The 20,435-nt window shown below is 44.1% G+C and overlaps 1 protein-coding gene across 7 annotated transcripts in view; it reads right to left on the reverse strand.

Moving 5' to 3' along the window:
- Positions 1 to 781: 781 nt before the first annotated feature.
- The window catches only part of LOC138783039 (fibrocystin-L-like), a 161,519-nt gene continuing 141,865 nt past the window's right edge, over positions 782 to 20,435 (reverse strand). For all 7 annotated transcript variants that reach the window (XM_069957188.1, XM_069957191.1, XM_069957186.1 and 4 more), the window contains 5 exons: positions 6,008 to 6,159; positions 5,530 to 5,679; positions 3,819 to 3,975; positions 1,948 to 2,321; positions 782 to 1,016 (listed from right to left, as the gene is read on the reverse strand). In XM_069957188.1, coding sequence (XP_069813289.1) covers positions 1,966 to 2,321; positions 3,819 to 3,975; positions 5,530 to 5,679; positions 6,008 to 6,159 — 815 coding nt within the window. In that variant the 3' untranslated portion in view covers positions 782 to 1,016; positions 1,948 to 1,965. The remainder of the gene's footprint in view (positions 1,017 to 1,947; positions 2,322 to 3,818; positions 3,976 to 5,529; positions 5,680 to 6,007; positions 6,160 to 20,435) is intronic.

Genomic DNA, 20,435 nt, shown 5'->3' on the forward strand with positions numbered 1-20,435 from the left:
ACAAACATATTACCAAATGGTACCATGCTCACATGGAGACTGCCATACAGAACACTGTCAACAACTTAGGTAAGGACCAGGTGGTGACAAATTCCCTTTAAAGGTAATTTCCTGTATTATAAAGTTATAGCTAGTGGTAAGCGGACCCATAGATGTTCAGGTTTGACAAGTTTGAACTTAAAAAGAAAAAAAAAAAAAGTTCCTGAACTTTTATCCAAACCAAGGAGGACCTGAACTTTGGGCCACAAAAATGCCTGTAGAAAGGGTATTGGAAGAGGTAGAGGGCTACAAATGCAACCAGAATGTGGGTCAGCAACAGGACATGCTAAGTGATTAATATCAAGATTAAACTGTTGCAACCTTCTGCAGTGTGGAGAGCGGCTAGAAGGGCAGGATGTAGACAGGATGTAGGCAGGATGTATACACCACATGTGTATACACTCCGGCCAGGATTCCCTCAGAAGGCAGCACTACGTAAATTCTGTGGGAATCACGGCTGTTGTTACAACGGCCATGAATCCCACGGAACTTACGTTGTGTGAACATAGCCTAAATCTGAATGTAAATTCACGATGATATGTTTATATGCATTGACCTTATCCTGTGCTCTGAGATCTACTCTACCATAACATCAGTAAAGTAAATGTTTTCATAGAGCAGCACATTTGCACAGCATCACTTTAGAGTCATTAAAATATATTTGTTCTGTATTAATACAAAATAAATATGTAGCACAGCTCAATTTTTTATTTTTTTATTTTTGAAATGTATTCATGCAGTTTTTACAGAATGATTCGAAAGCCCGATCCTACAGGATCTCATTAACATTCCTAGGGAGATGATTATATTATAAAAGCTAAATAAGAGTTCAGTAATAGATTACATTGTAAATGTATAGAATTTACAATGATTCCATAACACAGATGGAGTCAGCACAAAACTAACATACTACTATAGAGGTAAAATGTTCAAAATGACATCAACCACAAAATCCAGTCTTCTGGAAAAGTTCTTATCTGGGAAAATAAAAAAAGATTAATTTGGATTAATATTTCAGATATTGCTTTATGAATACTGCACCACCAGCATGTCATATAACCATGTATATTAGGAGGAGCAATGATATAGCTCACCTGGGTCATAGATGGGGAGGCAGAAGCTACTCTGAGTACTTCGCATCTTCCATCCTCCCTCCCACCCACTGCTGCTGCTCTTTAAAGGGGTTGTACAAGATTACAAAAACAAGACTGCCCTGTTAGAAACGACTTCAACCTTGACAATTGGCTGTGCCTAGTATAGCAGCTAACAAATACTTCCAAGCTAATTGTTTTGTATGTTTTTTCTTTTTATACGTTTTTAATTTAGCTTTTAAAGGGATTATCCAGACTAATCAAAACATGGCAGCTTTCTTCCAGAAACAGTACTTCTTCTGTCCTCAGGTGTGCTTTTGCAGCTCAAATACACTGAAATGTATCTGTGTATCTTCTATTTGTAATCAGACTTGGGATAAAAAAAAAATTGAGCCGTCGGACTGGTGGAAGATCAGCACACTTCTCGGCTTCTTGCCTTTGGGTCATTGCTGCAACCAGTGGTTGGCCGAGTTGGACCAGCATTACTAGATGGGAGCCAGCAGAAGATTGAGGCTAATCAGGCTATTTGTCTCAATGGGTCTACCCCAACCCCTTGATAAAGGAGAATGTGATTTCCCAGAATGCCATCACCCCTCCCCTCAATACCTTGTACCCTGACATCTAATTAAGCAGTATATTATGCTATTGAATAGTCTATTAAAGCTTGGGGACAGAACTTTTTAGATCATTCATATTTGTTGTTGCCCACCAAGCTTTCCCACTCAATAAAAATGTATTTACTGCTTGATGCCGTTAAAGTGTCACTTGCAGAATTTACTTTATTGCTGTTCACAAAAAAGATAAAGCTACATCTCACCTTTGGTTTAGTTTTTTTTTATAAAGTCTTCATTAATAGATTCACAGTAAATAGTGTGACAGCCAATGTTAGCAATGCCTGGAATGGACTGTATATGGCGATTGCAGCGTCTGGTTCTTGATTACCAGAATTAGTGGTGGTGGTTGCAGTAGTTCTGGAAGTGGTGGTGGAATTGGTGCTGGAAGTGGTGTTGGAAGTAGTGGTGGGATTTGTACTGGAAGAAGTGGTGCTGGAGGTATTGGTGGAAGTGGTGCTGGAGGTATTGGTGGGAGTGGTGCTGGGAGCGGAGGTGGTGACTGTTTCTGTTCTGGCATCAAATGATCTGGTCTGTACATTGACATTATTTAGCACAAATTCGAGCAAATATTTATTTCCTGCAATAAAAGGGGACAATATAACATTAATCCCATTTTCTGTCAAATGTCGGTATTATCTCCCAAAATAACATCAAGTAAAAAGCCAGAAAACATCCCAACACATTATAAGCATGTAAGTGTCAAAAAAGCACAGCACTAGAGATGAGCGAACCTGGAGCATGCTCGAGTCGATCAGAACCCGATGGTCTGCCTTTTTCCTGGGGCCTGTATTTTGACCAGAAACAAGTTTTATTCAGGTAGCAAGGGCCTAGAGCATCCGTGCCAGAGACCTGCAGCATCTTTTTTTTTTTGGCATGCCCCTGGGCTGATCGAAGGTGGGGAGAAAGGCTTTGCAGGCCTAGGGCACCCCTTCTTGACACGCTGCTGTAATAAAATTTGTTTTTAGACAAAATACTGCTCCCAGAGGTAAGGCATGCCTTGGGACTGGACATGGCATAATGAAGTCTAGAAAACGGTATTGATGGTTTAGGGGTCTGTGGCGTCCAGTACAGATTCACTTTAAAGAAGGCCAAACACCTCTTAGAAAACCTCATGAATTAAGAGAAGACTAATTGACTTGAGTATTTTCCAATGCTCAAGCGCTTGACTAGAGTAATGAGCCCCTTTGAAAAAAAATGGGAGATTTGAGTACATAACCAGGTGCCCCATGTTCGGCAGAGTGGAGGGTATCTGGTTAATCTAAAAGTGACAGTCTGGCCCCAGGTGGTTAACTTAACCCCTTGGGGGCCAGAGTAGGCTCTGTTGGTGGGGGGAGGGGCAATGAAAAAGTGTACTTACTGCTCCCGTCTTCTGTCTGTCTTCTCTATCTCCATTCAGCCAATCAGCTGCTGTAGTGTCCCGCCTCAGCTGAGCAGTGACAGTAAAGATAGAAGACTGAAGTACACTTTTTCAGTTCCCCTCCCCTTTGCAGTTTTAAGTCTGACAAATGGCCCATCAGCTGCAAGATCCTCTGCTAATCCAGAAGGTTTGGTGTCCATGGATACTGAGAGGCAGTATGCATTATGCATTATGCACAGCCGTAAAGCTTTTTGTTAACAAGAATCCAAGCAGCACGCAGTACTCGCTTTAGTATCAAGTACTTTCAAGTATACTATACTCAGTAGAGCATGCTCACTGATCTCTAATTGTGACCCATCACCAGTAATACCTACTTTTAACTTTTTCTTTTTCTTTTTATGGTTTGTATATGGGCTTTTATAAGCAATTTTTAGACTGCTTATACTGATTGATCAGTTAGATCAGTGCTCTGCTGGTCAAGTCTTCCAGATTCCCTACTGCCATGAGTTGCTTAGCCGAGAGGGACAGGAAATTTACCACCATGGGACAACATTATCCTCCCTTCCTCCCTTTACATAAAAATTTTGGGTCCAACCATGATAACGTTTGCCTCTTACATTTTGTGATGTGCCTTAAAGGGGTTTAACACTTAAAAAAATCCCTAGAAGCTGCTGTAATGCCCCAGAATAAGATGTTGTGATGTGATTTAGTTTGTACCTGGCAGCTCAAGAACGAGGTCAGTGTAATTAGCCCAACAGCTGTCGAATGAGATGGTCACATTTCCACCTAGTCCATCACTAACAATGGTGCCATTAGAGTATTTCAGGGTCGCTGTCAGTGTCATTGCACTTGCGCTTACAGAGACGCAGTTCCCCTGGAAATGACAGAAAACATTTCAATCAGCAATAAATAAAGCATATCATACACATTATTCACACGTGTGTTTCCCATATATATAGGAGATTGGCTCCATCTAAACGTTCCTTTTTCCATAATTCCATTAAAGTGGTTGTTTGAAATTACAAAATATGGCTGCTTTCTTTCAAAAACCGCATCAAACCTGTCAATGGGATGTGTGTGGTATTTTAGCTCAGCCTTATTAAAGAGAATGGGGCTCAATAAAAATGGCAGATTTGTTGGAGACCCTCAAGCAAAGAAAAAGAACAGCTCTTGTGACGTTATCAATGCTTTAAACCAACGACCAGCCAATGAAATCTCTCATTAGTCAGCTGATTGCATCTTTCATGTGGCTAATAAACTTATTGTTAGTCGGCCACATGTTTCCATCTAAGGGCCCTTGCACAGTGCGGAAATCATGAACAGAATTTGAGCACGCTCTCGCTTGAATCTCCACCAGTCCCATAGACTCCTGTCTTTGCTTGGGCAAATTACGCCGTCCTCCCAAAGAGTTGACTTGTCAATTATTTAGGCGGACAACGGAATCCGCCTGATCATAGAATGGAGCCTATGGGATCAGCAGATCTTCAAACTAGAGCGTGCGTGTGGGGGGGTTGGGATGGTGTGTGTGTGAATAGCAACGGAATGTGCTGCAAGTTATCCGGGTGATTTCCTTAGTGTCCAAGGGTCCAATGGGTATGTGCACACTAAGGAATAGGCGAAAACGGCGAAGCGGAATCCGCTCTTAATTTCTGCATGAAATTCCTCCCGTAAAATATGAACAGAGCAATGTCCCACTGTGTTCAATAGGATTTCCGCTCTTATGTTCAAGCAGAAATTTCTGCCGCAGATCCGCTTTCTGTCCAAAGAATTGACATGTCAATTCTTTGGACGGATTCCATTAGAAGTCAATGGGGCTTGAATTCTTCTATTGTACCAGCTCTGAACAGGCAAGGAATTTCAAGCAGAAAACTTTCCACTTCATTTCTTCGCCTATTCCTCAGTGTGTACATAACCTAAATGGGAATGTCAGTCAGACTATGATGAAGTTAATAGGTCCCATGAATGATTCAGCAATTGTGCATGGTCCAGGCTGCACAATTGGCTGATCATTGTATAGGTTACGCAAGCAGACGCTGAACGGTGACCATTATTATTGCAGTGTTGCGAGGCATATTCCATTGTTCTGATGCTCAATTGTACAGAATGAAAGCTGGAATCTGATTAGTTGCTATAGGTAAGGCTGTCTGTATAGATTAGATAGTTGACATCCAATGATCTAATATGTATGCAATTCTTCTTTTTCTCAATATCTACAATTAGCGGGAAAAGCAGTAGAAACCACCAAACAAGTTTTTTATTACTGAGATGAGATGACACTTTTAGAAGGGTCTGGACGTGGACTATTCCTTCTCTCTCCATTAATGTTGCCTGCTTGGACGAGTATGCATGCCTATGGTTAAATTGTCTTAAAGCATTTGGTTACAGCTGTTACATGAAAATGATGCATGAATATATGCACAGTACTTACGTCAGAATCTGCTGCCATTACAGATGGCTGCTGGGAAAGCCTTTCTCCGGGAAGTCCAGCCACAGGTTCCCTGACCACTTTGAGTGCAGATACAGTAGCTAGATAACTTCCAGTAGATGGCTGGGTCCTGTTTACAGTATCAGCTGCCACCTAGAAGACATCACATCACCTATGTCATTATGTCTTTGAGTACTTTTTGGTGATATGGGAACAAATCTCTTTAGTCTGTACCACAAGCAATCCTGGTACACTTTTCTTCTATTCAGACAATGACTTTAGGGAAGCTGCTAAGACATACTGGTCATGGGGGGCCTCCCTTAGCCCTGCAGGGATCCCTTGCATAGTGAAGCTGCCATGGTTGTATATTAGGGAATTGTGTTTATAGCAATTTCCTAATACTTGTAAATGTAATATACTATTGTACATATTGTCTTATATAATGTTATAACATAACAGAATAGGAGCGGGGAGTAAGTACCTGACTCCAGGCCGAATCACTAGGAGATGGGACTGGTTCAGAAACAGACAGCGATGACACAGTGACGTTCAACTGAGAGCTGAGACTTCCATTAATGGCGGCAGATGCCAGGTTTTGGCTCATAGTCTGGAAATCCGTAAATGTCAGGGTGTCTAAATAGGAAAACCCAGAAAATTATTACTAGAAAATTGCAATAAACTTCAGGAACAGAAAGAAGTAGAACATGAGAAAGCCCAAAGGGTTATTTGGTATTACAAGTCAGCTCCATTCACTTCAATGAAACTTGACTGCAAAACTGAGGACAGGCGTGGTGCTGTTTCTGGGAAGGTTCTAAGCCTGGATAATCTATTTAACCTCCATCTCTGTCCTAGATCTTAAACAATTTTAAAGGGGAACTCCAGGTAGAGGTTAAAAAAAAATGAAACTTCTGCAGAAGCATATAGCATTACTTACCTATCAATCTCAGTTTTGAAACTACCAAAAATCTATTTGTTTGCGGGTGGGTGGTTGTTCTGTATTGTGTTTCTGTACTTCCTGGTTGAGCAGTTACCAGAATGCAGTACTGGTTCCAGAATGCAATGCTTTCCTTCAGCTGTTCATCACAGTCCCCCACCCTGCCCATTCCCCGCCCAAATCTGTGTTCACACATTGCAGTTTCATTGTGTTACTGAATTATTTGCAGTACTTTATCATTTCTCTGTGGTCCCACCCACAGAGCACACTGTATTCTCTACCAGTAACACCACACAGCACGCCGTGTTCTCTACCAGTAACACCATACAGCACGCTGTATTCTCTACCTGTAACACCACACAGCACGCTGTATTCTCTACCTGTGACACCACACAGCACGCTGTATTCTCTACCTGTAACACCACACAGCACGCTGTATTCTCTACCTGTAACACCACACAGCACACTGTATTCTCTACCTGTAACACCACACAGCACGCTGTTTTCTCTACCTGTAACATAACACAGCACACTGTATTCTCTACCTGTAACACCACACAGCACGCTGTATTCTCTACCTGTAACATAACACAGCACGCTGTATTCTCTACCTGTAACACCACACAGCGCTGTATTTTCTACCTGTAACACCACACTGTGTTCTCTACCTGAAACACCACACAGCACACTGTATTCTCTACCTGTAACACCACACAGCACGCTGTATTCTCTACCTGTAACACCGCACAGCACACTGTATTCTCTACCTGTAACACCACACAGCACGCTGTTTTCTCTACCTGTAACATAACACAGCACGCTGTATTCTCTACCTGTAACACCACACAGCGCTGTATTTTCTACCTGTAACACCACACAGCACACTGTGTTCTCTACCTGAAACACCACACAGCACACTGTATTCTCTACCTGTAACACAGGTAAAGAATACAGCGTGCTGTGTGGTGTTACAGGTAGAGAATACAGTGTGCTGTGTGGTGTTTCAGGTAGAGAACACAGTGTGCTGTGTGGTGTTACAGGTAGAGAGTACAGCGTGCTGTGTGGTGTTACAGGTAGAGAATACAGCGTGCTGTGTGGTGTTACAGGTAGAGAATACAGTGTGCTGTGTGATGTTACAGGTAGTAACTGTGTGCTGTGTGGTGTTACAGGTAGAGAATACAGCGTGCTGTGTGGTAACACCACACAGCACACAGTTACTACCTGTAACACCACAGAGCACACTGTATTCTCTACCTGTAACACCACACAGCACGCTGTATTCTCTACCTGTAACACCACACAGCACACTGTACTCTCTACCTGTAACACCACACAGCACACTGTATTCTCTACCTGTAACACCACACAGCACACAGTTACTACCTGTAACACCACACAGCTACTACCTGTAACACCACACAGCACACTGTATTCTCTACCTGTAACACCACACAGCACACTGTATTCTCTATCTGTAACACCACACAGCACGCTGAATTCTCTACCTGTAACACCACACAGCATGCTGTATTCTCTACCTGTAACACCACACAGCACACTGTTTTCTCTACCTGTAACACCACACAGCACACTGTATTCTCTACCTGTAACACCACACAGCACACTGTATTCTCTACCTGTAACACCACACAGCACACTGTATTCTCTACCTGTAACACCACACAGCACACTGTATTCTCTACCTGTGATGCTGATATTGAAATAAAGTAAAGACATTTTTGATTTTTTTTTTTTCATTTCATTTCACATATTATGATCAAGCATGTTTTATCTTGTTGAGTCCCACAATAAGAAGTTTATCTGATATTATCTTACATGGGATATACTGTTTATGCCTTGTTTTTTCTCCAGGTGGGATCGGCTCTGATCCGCTCTGCCGGTTAGCATTATTTACTTGTGTTACTGCATCATTTTTGTGAATACGCTGCAGTACTGCAATGAAACTGCAACATGTGTGAACACAGCCCTAATTTTACTGCACACTTCTGCACAATCAGTGAAATCAGTGCAGCAGCTGCTTCTGGCCGGTTAGAGATGGTGAATCACTCAGGGGATTGGGGGATCCAGCCAAGCCTCCTGTGACATCACACCCTGCCCCCTGCCTGCATCATCAGCCTGTGCCTAGTAAACACACACAATGTGAGACAGAGGCATGGAATATTTGTCTCCTAAGGGGGGAGAGCAGTGGGAGCAGGAGACAATGTGGATTGGCACAGGGCCATTTTTCTTCACTTCCTGGATTTCTATCGGCTACCAGTGTGGCACATTGTATAGACACACCTATATAACTTTTAATGTACTTTTAATAGATTTTTTTTTCCTTACATGGAGTTTCCCTTTAACACCAACCTAATACCTCTCTCTATGTCCTACACCACCATAAAATCCTCTGATTTTGTTTTTCTTCTACATGTAAACTTCATGTAATTTAAGAAATTCCTGGTTAAATCCCTTTTTTTTTTTTTTTAAACAAACGTCAGGTCCAGGTGTATTAAGTCAGCTCATAGGCATGGTATAACAGGAGATTGCAGAAATGACAGTACCTTGCAATACAGAATTTTTGCAGTGTACTGCACTAATGATTAAATGATCTGTTGTAGGGTGCTGAAAAAGTATAGGAAAAAAAAGTAAAAATATTCTAAATATTCTAAAAATACCCCCTTCAAAAAAAATCTTTTCATCCTCTTTTTCCCATTTATTAAAATAAAAATACTGTTTTCCTTCATGGTAAACAAAAGGTCTAAAAATTGCAGCACAATTTTGTTTCTATTTTTCCAATTTCAACTTTCCAATTTTTTAAAGACCACCACCATATAAGACACCATTAAAGAGTACAGGTGGGGCCACAAAAAAAACTTCTTTTACAGCTTTCAGTTAAATAATAAAAACTTCACAGATCTCCTACTCTCCTTCTCTTTAAAAGTATGTTGTCGAAACAGAGAAATTTATAAATGATTCTATAAGCATCCCCTCCCCCATTTCACTTAGAAATGTTGACATGTCAAAAGTTACTAATCACATCAAGTCTCCACAGACCTGTTGTGATCCCTACATACAACTGATGGGAGTGCACAGTGCTCCACTACCCGGTCGGCAGGGACATCCAACTTATTAGCTCCATAGACTCTAATGGAGAGAACAAGTCAGACACTGACAGCTTCCTCGCACACACCCTGGCCCAGGAGTGTGACCGAATGTGATCTCTAACATTTGTCATGCTTGCTGGAAATGACAGCAACACTTTAATTTCTAAGTTTAGAATTCCTTTTAAAAATAACAGTGGCCCAGTTCTAAACCCCACTCCCCATACAAAATATTTGGCAAATTTGTAACTTCTCACATTTAAAAAATCATAAGGCTATGTTCACACGTCTTTTTATGCAAAATGACTATTTTTTGTTTTTTTTCATTTCATTTTACAATGACAGCCGTCAATAATGTTTGTGATCAAACTTAAAGGTCGTCATTATTAAATATATACTGTATATATATATATATATTGTGGCATGCACAGGGTTAATCTTCTGGTATTGGACTGTCTGCTCCTGGTAGTTGTATGCGTAACATACAGATGACACCCACTGCATATAGTGCTTGTTTAGCTCCTCTGTGTTAACGTAAAAAAAGTATCGGAGGTCGTTAAAAGGTTAATTGCTGCAGATTAGTGATGAGCGAAAATGCTCGTCCGTGCTTGGTAAACGTTCCAGTATTAGGGTACTCGATGGTACGCGTGACTCGGACGAGCATCTTGCGATACTCGAGAAAATCACATCATCCGTTTCCTGTAAGTTTGGGCGCAATTTCTCAGCCAATCAACATGCAGGAGACTCTTTGGTACATCCTGCGATCACATGGGACCCATACATGCCGATAGCAGCGATTGGTTGGCCAGATCAGATGACCCTGCCATATGAAAATCTCAGCTGCCGAGGCTCGGCTCACATGCATGCTGGAAGAGAATAGGGACAGAGCTGCTGCTTGTCAGGGAGAGCGTTAGGGAGAGAATTAGCATTCCATTAGGCGGGGAATACTAGAGAAAGAACCAGACAGCCCTTGTAAGGGCTTAAAATCGTTTTTTTTTTGTTTTTTTTTATTACTCCAGACTGCTGGCTGGGACTTGCAGTGCAGCTACCACGATTTCAGCAGTACACTGTGGTGATCGGCTGCTGGCAGAAAGGGGACATTAGGTGCTGCATACACACCCCTAAGAAGTGCTCAGTACTATTTAACTTCACTGCTCATTGACCTGTATAACAGGTGGCATAGACCACAGACCACCACTTACACACAGACTCTTTACGACAGCCTCTAAATACTAATGTGACCACCAGTATATTTACTTATTTCTGTATTTCTTACTGAAGCCATACCCAAGCTCACTGCTAATTGCCCTGCGTAAGGGGGTGGCATTGAGTATATAGCTGCAGTCACCAAGAGATTGTATACGACAGCCTCCAAAAAACTAGTGTGACCACCAGTATTTATTCTTATTTCTGTATTTCTTAGTGAAGGCATATCCAAGCTAACTGCTAATTGCCCTGTGTGAGAGGGTGGCATACACTAAATAGCTGCAGTCAGCAACAGATTGTATAACACAGCCTCCAAAAAACTAGTGTGACTAGGGATGAGCGAACCGAACCGTTACGAACCAGATTTGTTACGAACTTTGCAAAAAGTTCGGTTCGGTACCGAACTTTCAAAAAGTTTGTTACGAAGTTCGTTAAAATCGCAACGGCGTCGCAAAACTGTATTGTTTTCACAGCATGGAAGAGGATATAAGGAATTATTACTCCTATAATCCCTTTTATCCTGTTATTATGTGAATATCAAGGTGTGTGACGTCACTACAGGAACAGGAAGTGCTTGAGCGTCCATGCTCTTTCTCATTGTGTGTCTAGACTGCAGAGAGAGAGGAGGTGTACGTTAGGCAGAGAGGGAAAACACAGATTACATATCCAAACAACTGGATAATTACAGGGAGAGATAGAGAAGGAGTATATATTGTTTGTGAGGGAAGCCGGAGAGAGGAAGATTAAAAAAAAAAAAAACGCAAGATCCAGGGAAAGCTTGATAAGCCCATACATAGTGAAAGAGTTAGGTAGAGAGAGAGGGATAGATAGGCATCTAACTGAAAAATTGTGATATCTATGGAGAGATAGGGAGATAAAAAAAAGAAATACGGAGAGAAAAGTGAGAAGAGTCACTCAGGACACATAGCATTGAACCAGCTACTGTTCCGTGACAGAGAGGAGGCGCTAGAAAAAAAGTTTGTTTGTTTGTGATCAGCTGTTCTAGGTGATGCTAAGTCAGCGCCCCACAAAAGCTGTCCGTTTGTGCTCTGCTGGTTGTCGTCAACCCCGTCTAGCTGCCCGCAACCAAAAAAGTTTAAAAAAACTTTTAAAAAAATTAAAAAAGTTTGTTTGTTTGTTTGTTTGTGATAAGCTGTTTTATGTGACGCTAAGTTAGCGGCCCACAAAAGCTGTCCGTTTGTGCTCTGCTGGTTGCCGTCACACCCGTTTAGCCACCCGCAACCAAAAAAGTAAAAAAAATTAAATTAAAATAAAAAAGGTTGTTTGCGTGTGATAAGCTGTTTTAGGTGACGCTAAATCAACGCCCCACAAAAGCTGTTAGTTTGTGCTCTGCTGGTTGCCATCAACCCAGTCTAGCTGCCCGCAACCAAAAAAGTTTAAAAAAACTTCAAAAAAAAATAAAAAAAAGTTTGTGTGTTTGTGATAAGCTGTTCTAGGTGACGCTAAGTCAGCGCCCCACAAAAGCTGTCAGTTTGTGCTCTGCTGGTTGCCGTCACACCCGTTTAGCCACCCGTAACCAAAAAAGTTTAAAAAACTTCAAAAAAAAAAAAAAGTTTGTTTGTTTGTGATCAGCTGTTCTAGGTGACGCTAAGTCAGTGCCCTACAAAAGCTGTCCATTTGTGCTCTGCTGGTTGCCGTCAAACCCGTTTAGCCACTCGCAACCAAAAAAAGTTACAAATTAAAAAATAAAAAATTATTTTTTTTTGTGATAACCTGCACATTTCTGCTTTGCTGTGTGCCTCCAACCCACAAAGCAATAGTCACTGAAATTTTGTGCCTTCTGGCCAATAGATTACTTCTTTTTCAAAATTTACACCAACCAAACAACTATGTCCAAGCGTCCTACTACCAGCACTTCCCAGGCAAGGACTGCAACGGCAGGCAGTGAGGGTAGGAGGAGTGGCAACACCAGGCCTGGTGGCAGTCGGGGCAACAGGCATGGCAGCAGGGTGCAGCTACCCCAGACGCCCACGGGTCATGTAAGAACCACACAGCCAGCGGTTCTAGATTGGCTTACCCAATCCTCCAGTTCCACTGCCCAAAGCTCCCAAACGAGGTCGACTGGATCATCCGACACCACCCTTACATGGGACGGTCGGCGACAGTCCTCTGCCTCGTCCCCGGTTATTAATATGCCACTCACCTTTGGGGCACCTTCTGCCAGGGAACTCTTGGCAAACCTTGATTTGCCCTTGGAGTCTCTACCACTTTTTAGTGATGATGATGAGGAGGAGGTAGTAGTCCCCCAAAGGCAGCAGGTGGAATGTGCAGAGGCTGCAGAGGAGGTGTTGGCTGTAAGCAGTCAACAGAGTCAGGGAGGGGCATCCAGTGCCACACCTGAGATCCTGTCCCAGCCCCTGGAGGAAAGTAGCAGTGGTGGTGATGATGATGCTGCTGATCGGACATGGCGCCCTCAAGCAGCATTATCTTCAGCATCATCAGGGGAGGAAAGTGAGGTGCTACCGAAGCAGCAACATCCTACTGGTGCAAGGAATCAAAGCACAAGAGGGAGGGGTAGAAGACAACCTACCAGGCAGACTTCATCAATACCTTTAAGCCTTGGTCCTGAGAGGGGACCCCAAGGCAGCGGTGGCAGTGAACAACCAGCAAGACCCCCGTGGCTGGCAGCAAACCACGGTTGTCTGGCAGTTCTTTCGTCTGGGGACAGATAAGCACATCGCTCTGTGCCTGCTGTGCAATGAGAGGGTCAGTCGTGGCAGGGGTGATAATCTTGGGACAACATCCATGAGGAAGCACATGGAAAGGCAACAACAACAGGCCTGGAAAAACCATGACCCAAATACCACCTCCTGTCAGGATGCACCAAACACTGCAGATCCCATCATGCAGCATCCTCTCACTGGAACTCAGGGCTCGTCAGCCTCAGTTGCCAGCAGCAGCACAGTCTCACAGCCATGTACACCCCTAATGAGGCAGCAATCCCTGACCGAGTCCATGGCCAAACGTCAGGTGTACTGCAGCAGCCATCCCATGGCACAGAAACTAACCGGACACCTAGTTAAGCTGCTGGTGCTTCAGTCCCTGCAATTTAATCTTGTGGACTCCCAGCCTTTCAGGGATTTCATGGTGTGTGCGCACCCCAGATGGAGAGTCCCCAGCCGCCACTACTTCTCTAGCAAAGCTGTCCCATCACTGCACAGTTATGTAAAGAGAAAGGTTGGTGACTCTCTGTGTCCAAGACAGTGCACCTGAGTGCTGATGTCTGGTCCTCTAATTATGGGCAAGGGCAGTACATGTCCTTACTGCCCATTGGGTCAACATCCTCCCAGGAGACAATCAGGAAGTTGGCCCATTCTTGCCACTGTCACCTCCACAGTGCTTTAGTGCCCCCACCGTCAATTGTCTATTTGGAAACATACTGGGTGGAATCAAGAGCTGCGGAAGCTGCCATCTCAACTTGTCTGTTTTTAACAATACTGGTCTGAGAGCCATCAACTGCTGCCTTCTTCTGCTCCTTAACTGGTCTGTTTTAATAATACTGACATTGAATCAATCAACTGCTGCCTCCTCCTCCTCAGTTAGCCTCTCTTCGATAATACTGGCTTTGAATCAATCAACTGCTGCCTCATCCTCAAGTAGCCTCTTCTCGATAATACTGGCCTGGAATCGATCAACTGCTGCCTCATCCTCCTCAATTAGCCTCTCCTCAATAATACTGGCCTGGAATCAATCAACTGCTGCTTCCTCCTCCTCCTCAAGTAGCTTCTCCTCGATAATACTGGCCTTGAATCAATCAACTGCTGCCTTATCCTGAAGTAGCCTTTCCTCGATAATACTGGTCTTGAATCAATCAACTGCTGCCTCCTCCTCAAGTAGCCTCTCCTCGATAATACTGGCCTGGATTCGATCAACTGCAGCCTCCTCCCTACTGCTGCTCAAGTAGTCTGTTTTTAATTATACTGGCCTTGAATCAATCAACTGCTGCCTCCTCCTACTGCTGCTCAAGTAGTTTGTTTTTAATTATACTGGCCTGGAATCAATCAACTGCTGCCTCCTCCTCAAGTAGCCTCTCCTCAATAATACTGGCCTGGAATCAATCAACTGCTGCCTCCTCCTCCTCAAGTAGCCTCTCCTCGATAATACTGGCCTTGAATCAATCAACTGCTGCCTCATCCTCCTCAAGTAGCCTCTCCTCGATAATACTAGCCTGGAATCGATCAACTGCTGACTCCTTCTCAAGTAGCCTCTCCTCCATAATACTGGCCTTGAATTGATAAACTGCTGCCTCCTACTTAAGTAGCCTTTCCTCGATAATACTAGCCTTGAATCAATCAACTGCTGCCTCCTCCTCCTCAAGTAGCCTCTCCTCGATAATACTGGCCTTGAATCGATCAACTGCTGCCTCCTCCTCAAGTAGCCTCTCCTCGATAATACTGGCTTTGAATCAATCAACTGCTGCCTCATCCTCCTCAATTAGCCTCTCCTCGATAATACTGGCCTGGAATCGATCAACTGCTGCCTCCTCCTGCTCTTCAAGTAGTCTGTTTTTAATTATACTGGCCTGGAATCAATCAACTGCTGCCTCCTCCTCAAGTAGCCTCTTCTCAATAATACTTGCCTGGAATCGATCAACTGCTGCCTCCTCCTCAAGTAGCCTCTCCTCAATAATACTGGACTGGAATTAATCAACTGCTGCCTCCTCCTGCTGATCAACTTGTCTCTTCTCAACAATACTGGCCTGAGAGGCGAGCAATCAACCGCTGCCTCCTCCTGCTGCTCAACTTGTCTCTTTTCAACAATACTGGCCTGGGTGCAATCAAGTGTTGCCGCATCCTCCTTGTAAACTTTTTTTTCAATATTTTTTGTCACTATTTTGGCACTTTTATTTACTATATTTTATTATTATTTCTATAATTATTATTTTTTTTCTCTCATTATTTTTGCACTTTTTTCCCCCCACTTTTTTCATTGTAATATCAACTGCAACCAAACGAAACTATTCCCTATCACACTCCCACTATTGTAGCTGCAATTATTCAGCCGTTAGAGCAAGGTTCGTTTTCGGTTCGGTTCGGACCAATCCGAACTTCACGAAAGTTCGCTCATCCCTAAGTGTGACCATCAGTATATTTTCTCATTTCTGCATTTCATAGGAAAGGCATATCCAAGCTCACTGCTAATTGTCCTGTGTGAGAGGGTGGCATACACTAAATAGCTGCAGTCAGCAACAGATTGTATACGACAGCCTCCAAAAAACTAGTGTGATCACCAGTATATTTTCTTATTTCTGTATTTCTTACTAAAGCCATACCCAAGCTCACAGCTAATTGCCCTGTGTAAGAGGGTGGCATTGAGTATATTGCTGCAGTCACCAACAGATTGTATATGACAGCCTCTCAAAAACTAGTGTGACCACCAGTATATTTTCTTATTTCTTACTTCAGACCAGAAGTGGGTGAGGCGGGAGCACTCCCAAAACACGTGCAGAAACGTTCCCTCCTGGTTCCCACACCTCCAACAGGTGGGGTCAACCTGAGGAATCAGAGCGTGTAGCTTGGTTGGTACTCTGTACCACCTTGCGAGTATTTTATAGCCTGCCTCTTAGAATTTAGAGCTGATGGACGACCCGAGCATCAGACGGTAAATCTTAACCCTCTGTTCCTCTGTCAGGGTTAGTCTTCAATCGGTCTCCCACTTAAGCATGAAAGTAGGTGGTGGTGCTTCAGGGGTGGTCAATTGCATGTGGTATGTCAGTGATAAAGTATGGCGTATAGGTTCCGTTTCCGAACACAGCTGTTCGAATGTCGTGAGTGTGTACTGGAAGGAATTTGGGGCGGGTAAGGAGGCAAGAAAGTGCCGAAGTTGGGCTACTCTCCATGGACCCAATGGGCTGGGATCAGTCAGGTCAGACAGCGCTATTATTGTTAACCAGGCTTTACCTTGAAGAAAGTGTTGTGCTCTGAATTTCCCATGAACAATCCACTGTCTAAAAATTTTGTCCATCACGCTAGGCGTAAACTCCGGGTGACCCATAACAAGAGACATTGGGGAGTTGAGTGGGATAAAGTGTTGGCGAATCACCTTCTCCGAGCAGACAGCCAGCGTAGGCCCTATAGTAGGATGGTATTTGATATCACTCAGGTGGGTTAAAGGAACCCAGGCCAACCCCTGTACTGGGACTGCTGTGTAAGATTGTTCGATAGCTACCCACTGTTTCCTTTCACCATTCCTGCACCAGTCCACTACATGGGCAAGGTGTGTTGCTAGGTGGTATTTTTTAAGATCAGGCAGCCCAATCCCTCCCAAGTCTTTGGGTCTCGTGAGCAGGGCTTTACGAATGCACGCCGGTTTGTTCCCCCAGATGAATCGTGTTTGGATCGTGGACATTGAGCAGAAAAACGCCACCGGTAGACAGATCGGCAGGCATTGAAAAAAGAAAAGGATCCTGGGTAGGGTGTTAATTTTGTATATAGCGCAGCGGCCAAACCATGTATGCAGACCCTTGACCCATCTTTCGCAGTCGGCCTTGACACCGTTTAGCAGGGGCACATAATTATGCTGATAGAGAGTGCTGAGATCTGAGGCTAGGTGTATCCCCAGGTATTTTATTGCAGAGGAGGCCCACTTGAAGCTAAAGGAAGGACGCAAGTGGTTAAGAAGTTGCTCTAGTAGTGAGACATTTAGGGCCTCTGATTTTGCAACATTGATTTTAAAGTTAGACAGTCTAGCATAAGTTGCAAATTCTGACATTAGGTTTGAGAGGGCAATTCGCAGGTTGGTAATGAAGAACAATAAGTCGTCTGCATAGGCTGCGATTTTATATGCAGTTCTGCGGGTTTTTTGGCCTTCAATATTGGGGTTGTTCCTAATATGGCAAAGGAAAGGTTCTAAAGTTAAAATGAAAATTAGAGGGGCAAGGGGGCACCCCTGCTGCGTGCCATTATATATTCGAAAGCTATCAGAGAGAATGACATTTATTCGTACCTGGCGGAAGGGGAGGCATATAGGGACAATACCCATGTTAGAAATGCAGACCCTACTCCCAAAGATTTCAGTGTTTCCTCCATGAAGGTCCAATTAACCTGATCGAAGGCCTTTTCGGCGTCTGTAGATAGTAACATCAGAGGGGAAGCCGATAAATTAGCCTTATGGATCAGGTTAATGGCCTTCATGGTGTTGTCGCGTGCCTCTCTGCCGGGCATGAAGCCCGCCTGATCAGGGTGGACAATAGCGGGCAATACGTTCACTAACCTAGAGGCTAGGATCTTTGCGAATAATTTGAGGTCAACGTTTAATAAGGAAATGGGTCTGTAATTGGAGCAATGCGCACTGTCCCTGCCAGGTTTCGGGATAACCGTTATGTGAGCTCTCGTGGCATCTGGCGGCAGAGGTGTCCCCTGAGACAGGGAGTTGAATGCAGAAAGGAAATGGGGACTAAGAATATCTAAGAAAGATTTGTAGTATTGGAGGCCAAACCCGTCTGGACCGGGTGCCTTTCCCGTTTGGGACTGCTTAATTGCTGTTGCCAGTTCCCTGGCCGTGATAGGGGCTTCTAAGCTGTCCATCTCTTCGGTAGTTATAGAGGGCATGCCAGATTGAGAGATGTACGTACGGATCTTGTCTCTAAATGTGGGGTCTAGAGTGGCTGGGTTTTCTTTATCAGCAGAATACAATTTAGTGTAAAATTGTCTAAAAACTTCTGCAATGTCTGCCGGTTTGTGAGCTCGGGTCTGTCCCCCTGTAAGGATAGATGGTACATATGATTGTTGCCGCTGATCCCGAAGTGCCCTTGCGAGTGTCCTTCCGCACTTGTTTCCGTGCTCATAGAAGTGCCGCCTGCATTTAGCTAGCTGTGTTTTAGCCGACTGCGTGGGATGGGCCCTAAGCAAGTCACGACCCTGCAACAGGGCTGTCCGAGTGTCTTCCGACGGAGACATTTTGTGACGACTTTCTAAGCTCTTAAGCTCCCGTAAACGACGGAGCGTTTTAGCTGATTGATCAGTGTTTGATCAGTATGCCGCGGGCTACGCATTTGTGTGCCTCCCATACTAATCCCGGGGACATGTCTGCTGTCGCATTTGTTGTGAAGTATTCTTCAAGCGATCTTTTAAGGTCTGCCTGAACCACCACGTCCATTAACAGGGACGTATTAAGCGTCCACCGCCATTGTTTGGGAATGGCCTGGGGTAGTGAGATTTTGATTGTGACCATAGCATGGTCGGAGAAGGTGATTCTCCTTATGTCCGCCGCCGTGAGCAAATGAAGATCCCTATGCCTGAGGAGGAGGTAGTCTAGTCTGGAATACATGTCTCTCACTGGAAAGTAAAACGAGAAATCTCTGTCTTGTGGATGGAGAATTCGCTACGCATCTACTAGTTGGTGTTCTCGGAGTAGTGCATTAAATTTCCTAACAGTTCCCACCGGTCAGTGTGAAGAACCCGAGGAGGTGTCTATCTTGGGGTCCATGGCTACATTAAGTTCCCCCCCAAAAACAACTGTCCCCTCGGCAAATTCGTCCATCATCTCCAAAAACCGTTGGAGTGTAGTGTTCTGCCCCGTGTTTGGAAGATACGCCACTATCAGTGTGTGCATTGTGGAGGCAATTTTACCCTTTACCATCAGCAGTCTGCCCTCTCCATCACTGCGAACGTCTATGAACTCCCATGGTAAGGAACGGGATAGTAAGATGCTCACGCCCCTGGCCTTGGTATCATCTGTTAAACTGTGGTAAACATGAGGAAACCACCTGTTAGAGAGGTTAAACAAAGCTTAGGATGTTATATGCGTTTCCTGGAGAAAAGCCGCGTCAACACGTTGTGCTTTCAGAAAATTCAACAGAATAGACCTCTTACCTGGATCATGGAGGCCTTTTACATTCAGAGATCCAATGAGGATATTTGAGTGTGAGGGAAGTGACATGGTGGATAGGTAGCCTTGGAGTGCTGTCCGACTGTAAGGGAGAGGGTAGGGGGGGGGGAAGAGGAGAGTGGGTAGGAAAAAAGAGGAGGGAAGCAGGAACTAGAAAGAGTAGCACTAGGAAGGAAATGTGAACAATGAAAGGAAAAAAGAAATTGACAAAAACTGAGAAAGGTAGTAGCACCAAGGTGCACGTAGGACCAACTGGCCTACACTAGGAATAAGTAATGGAGGATGTAGAAAACCCTGGGAGAGGTTTTCCGCCACAACAGCATATATGAATACCAATCATTATGAAAACAAGTAGGCCCCTTGAGGCCCCTAATGTAACGTTATTATATATAACGAGGAGGGAGGAGGAAGGTTAGTGGGAGACAATGTCACAGAGCGAACATTCAACCCTTCGCTATATTCCGCTGAGTAAGGCACGGTAACCAACAATTGCCCCAGGAACGAGCTACAGTGGTATAAGGAAAGGAGTATCTTTTTTAGGTAAGTGAACGCAATAGCCTAAACCAGACTGTGGCTATGAAACTACCAACAAGAGGTATAACTAGCGCCCCTTTGTAGGAACTAGGATATCTTCCTGCAGTGCCTCAGGTTAGTATGATAAATGGAACATGAACCGGAGAGGGGAGGGGGGAGCAGACACCGCCAGTTCCATAGCAGAGGGGAGAAGCACCCGCCCTTGTGGAGGGCAGTTAGGAGAGTCCCTAAGAGTCCAGGTTGTAACAAGTCTCAATGTAGCTTGGTCGCTCCGGTAGTTA

This window comes from Dendropsophus ebraccatus, chromosome 2 (assembly GCF_027789765.1).
Source record: "Dendropsophus ebraccatus isolate aDenEbr1 chromosome 2, aDenEbr1.pat, whole genome shotgun sequence".
Classification (NCBI taxonomy): Eukaryota; Metazoa; Chordata; class Amphibia; order Anura; family Hylidae; genus Dendropsophus; species Dendropsophus ebraccatus.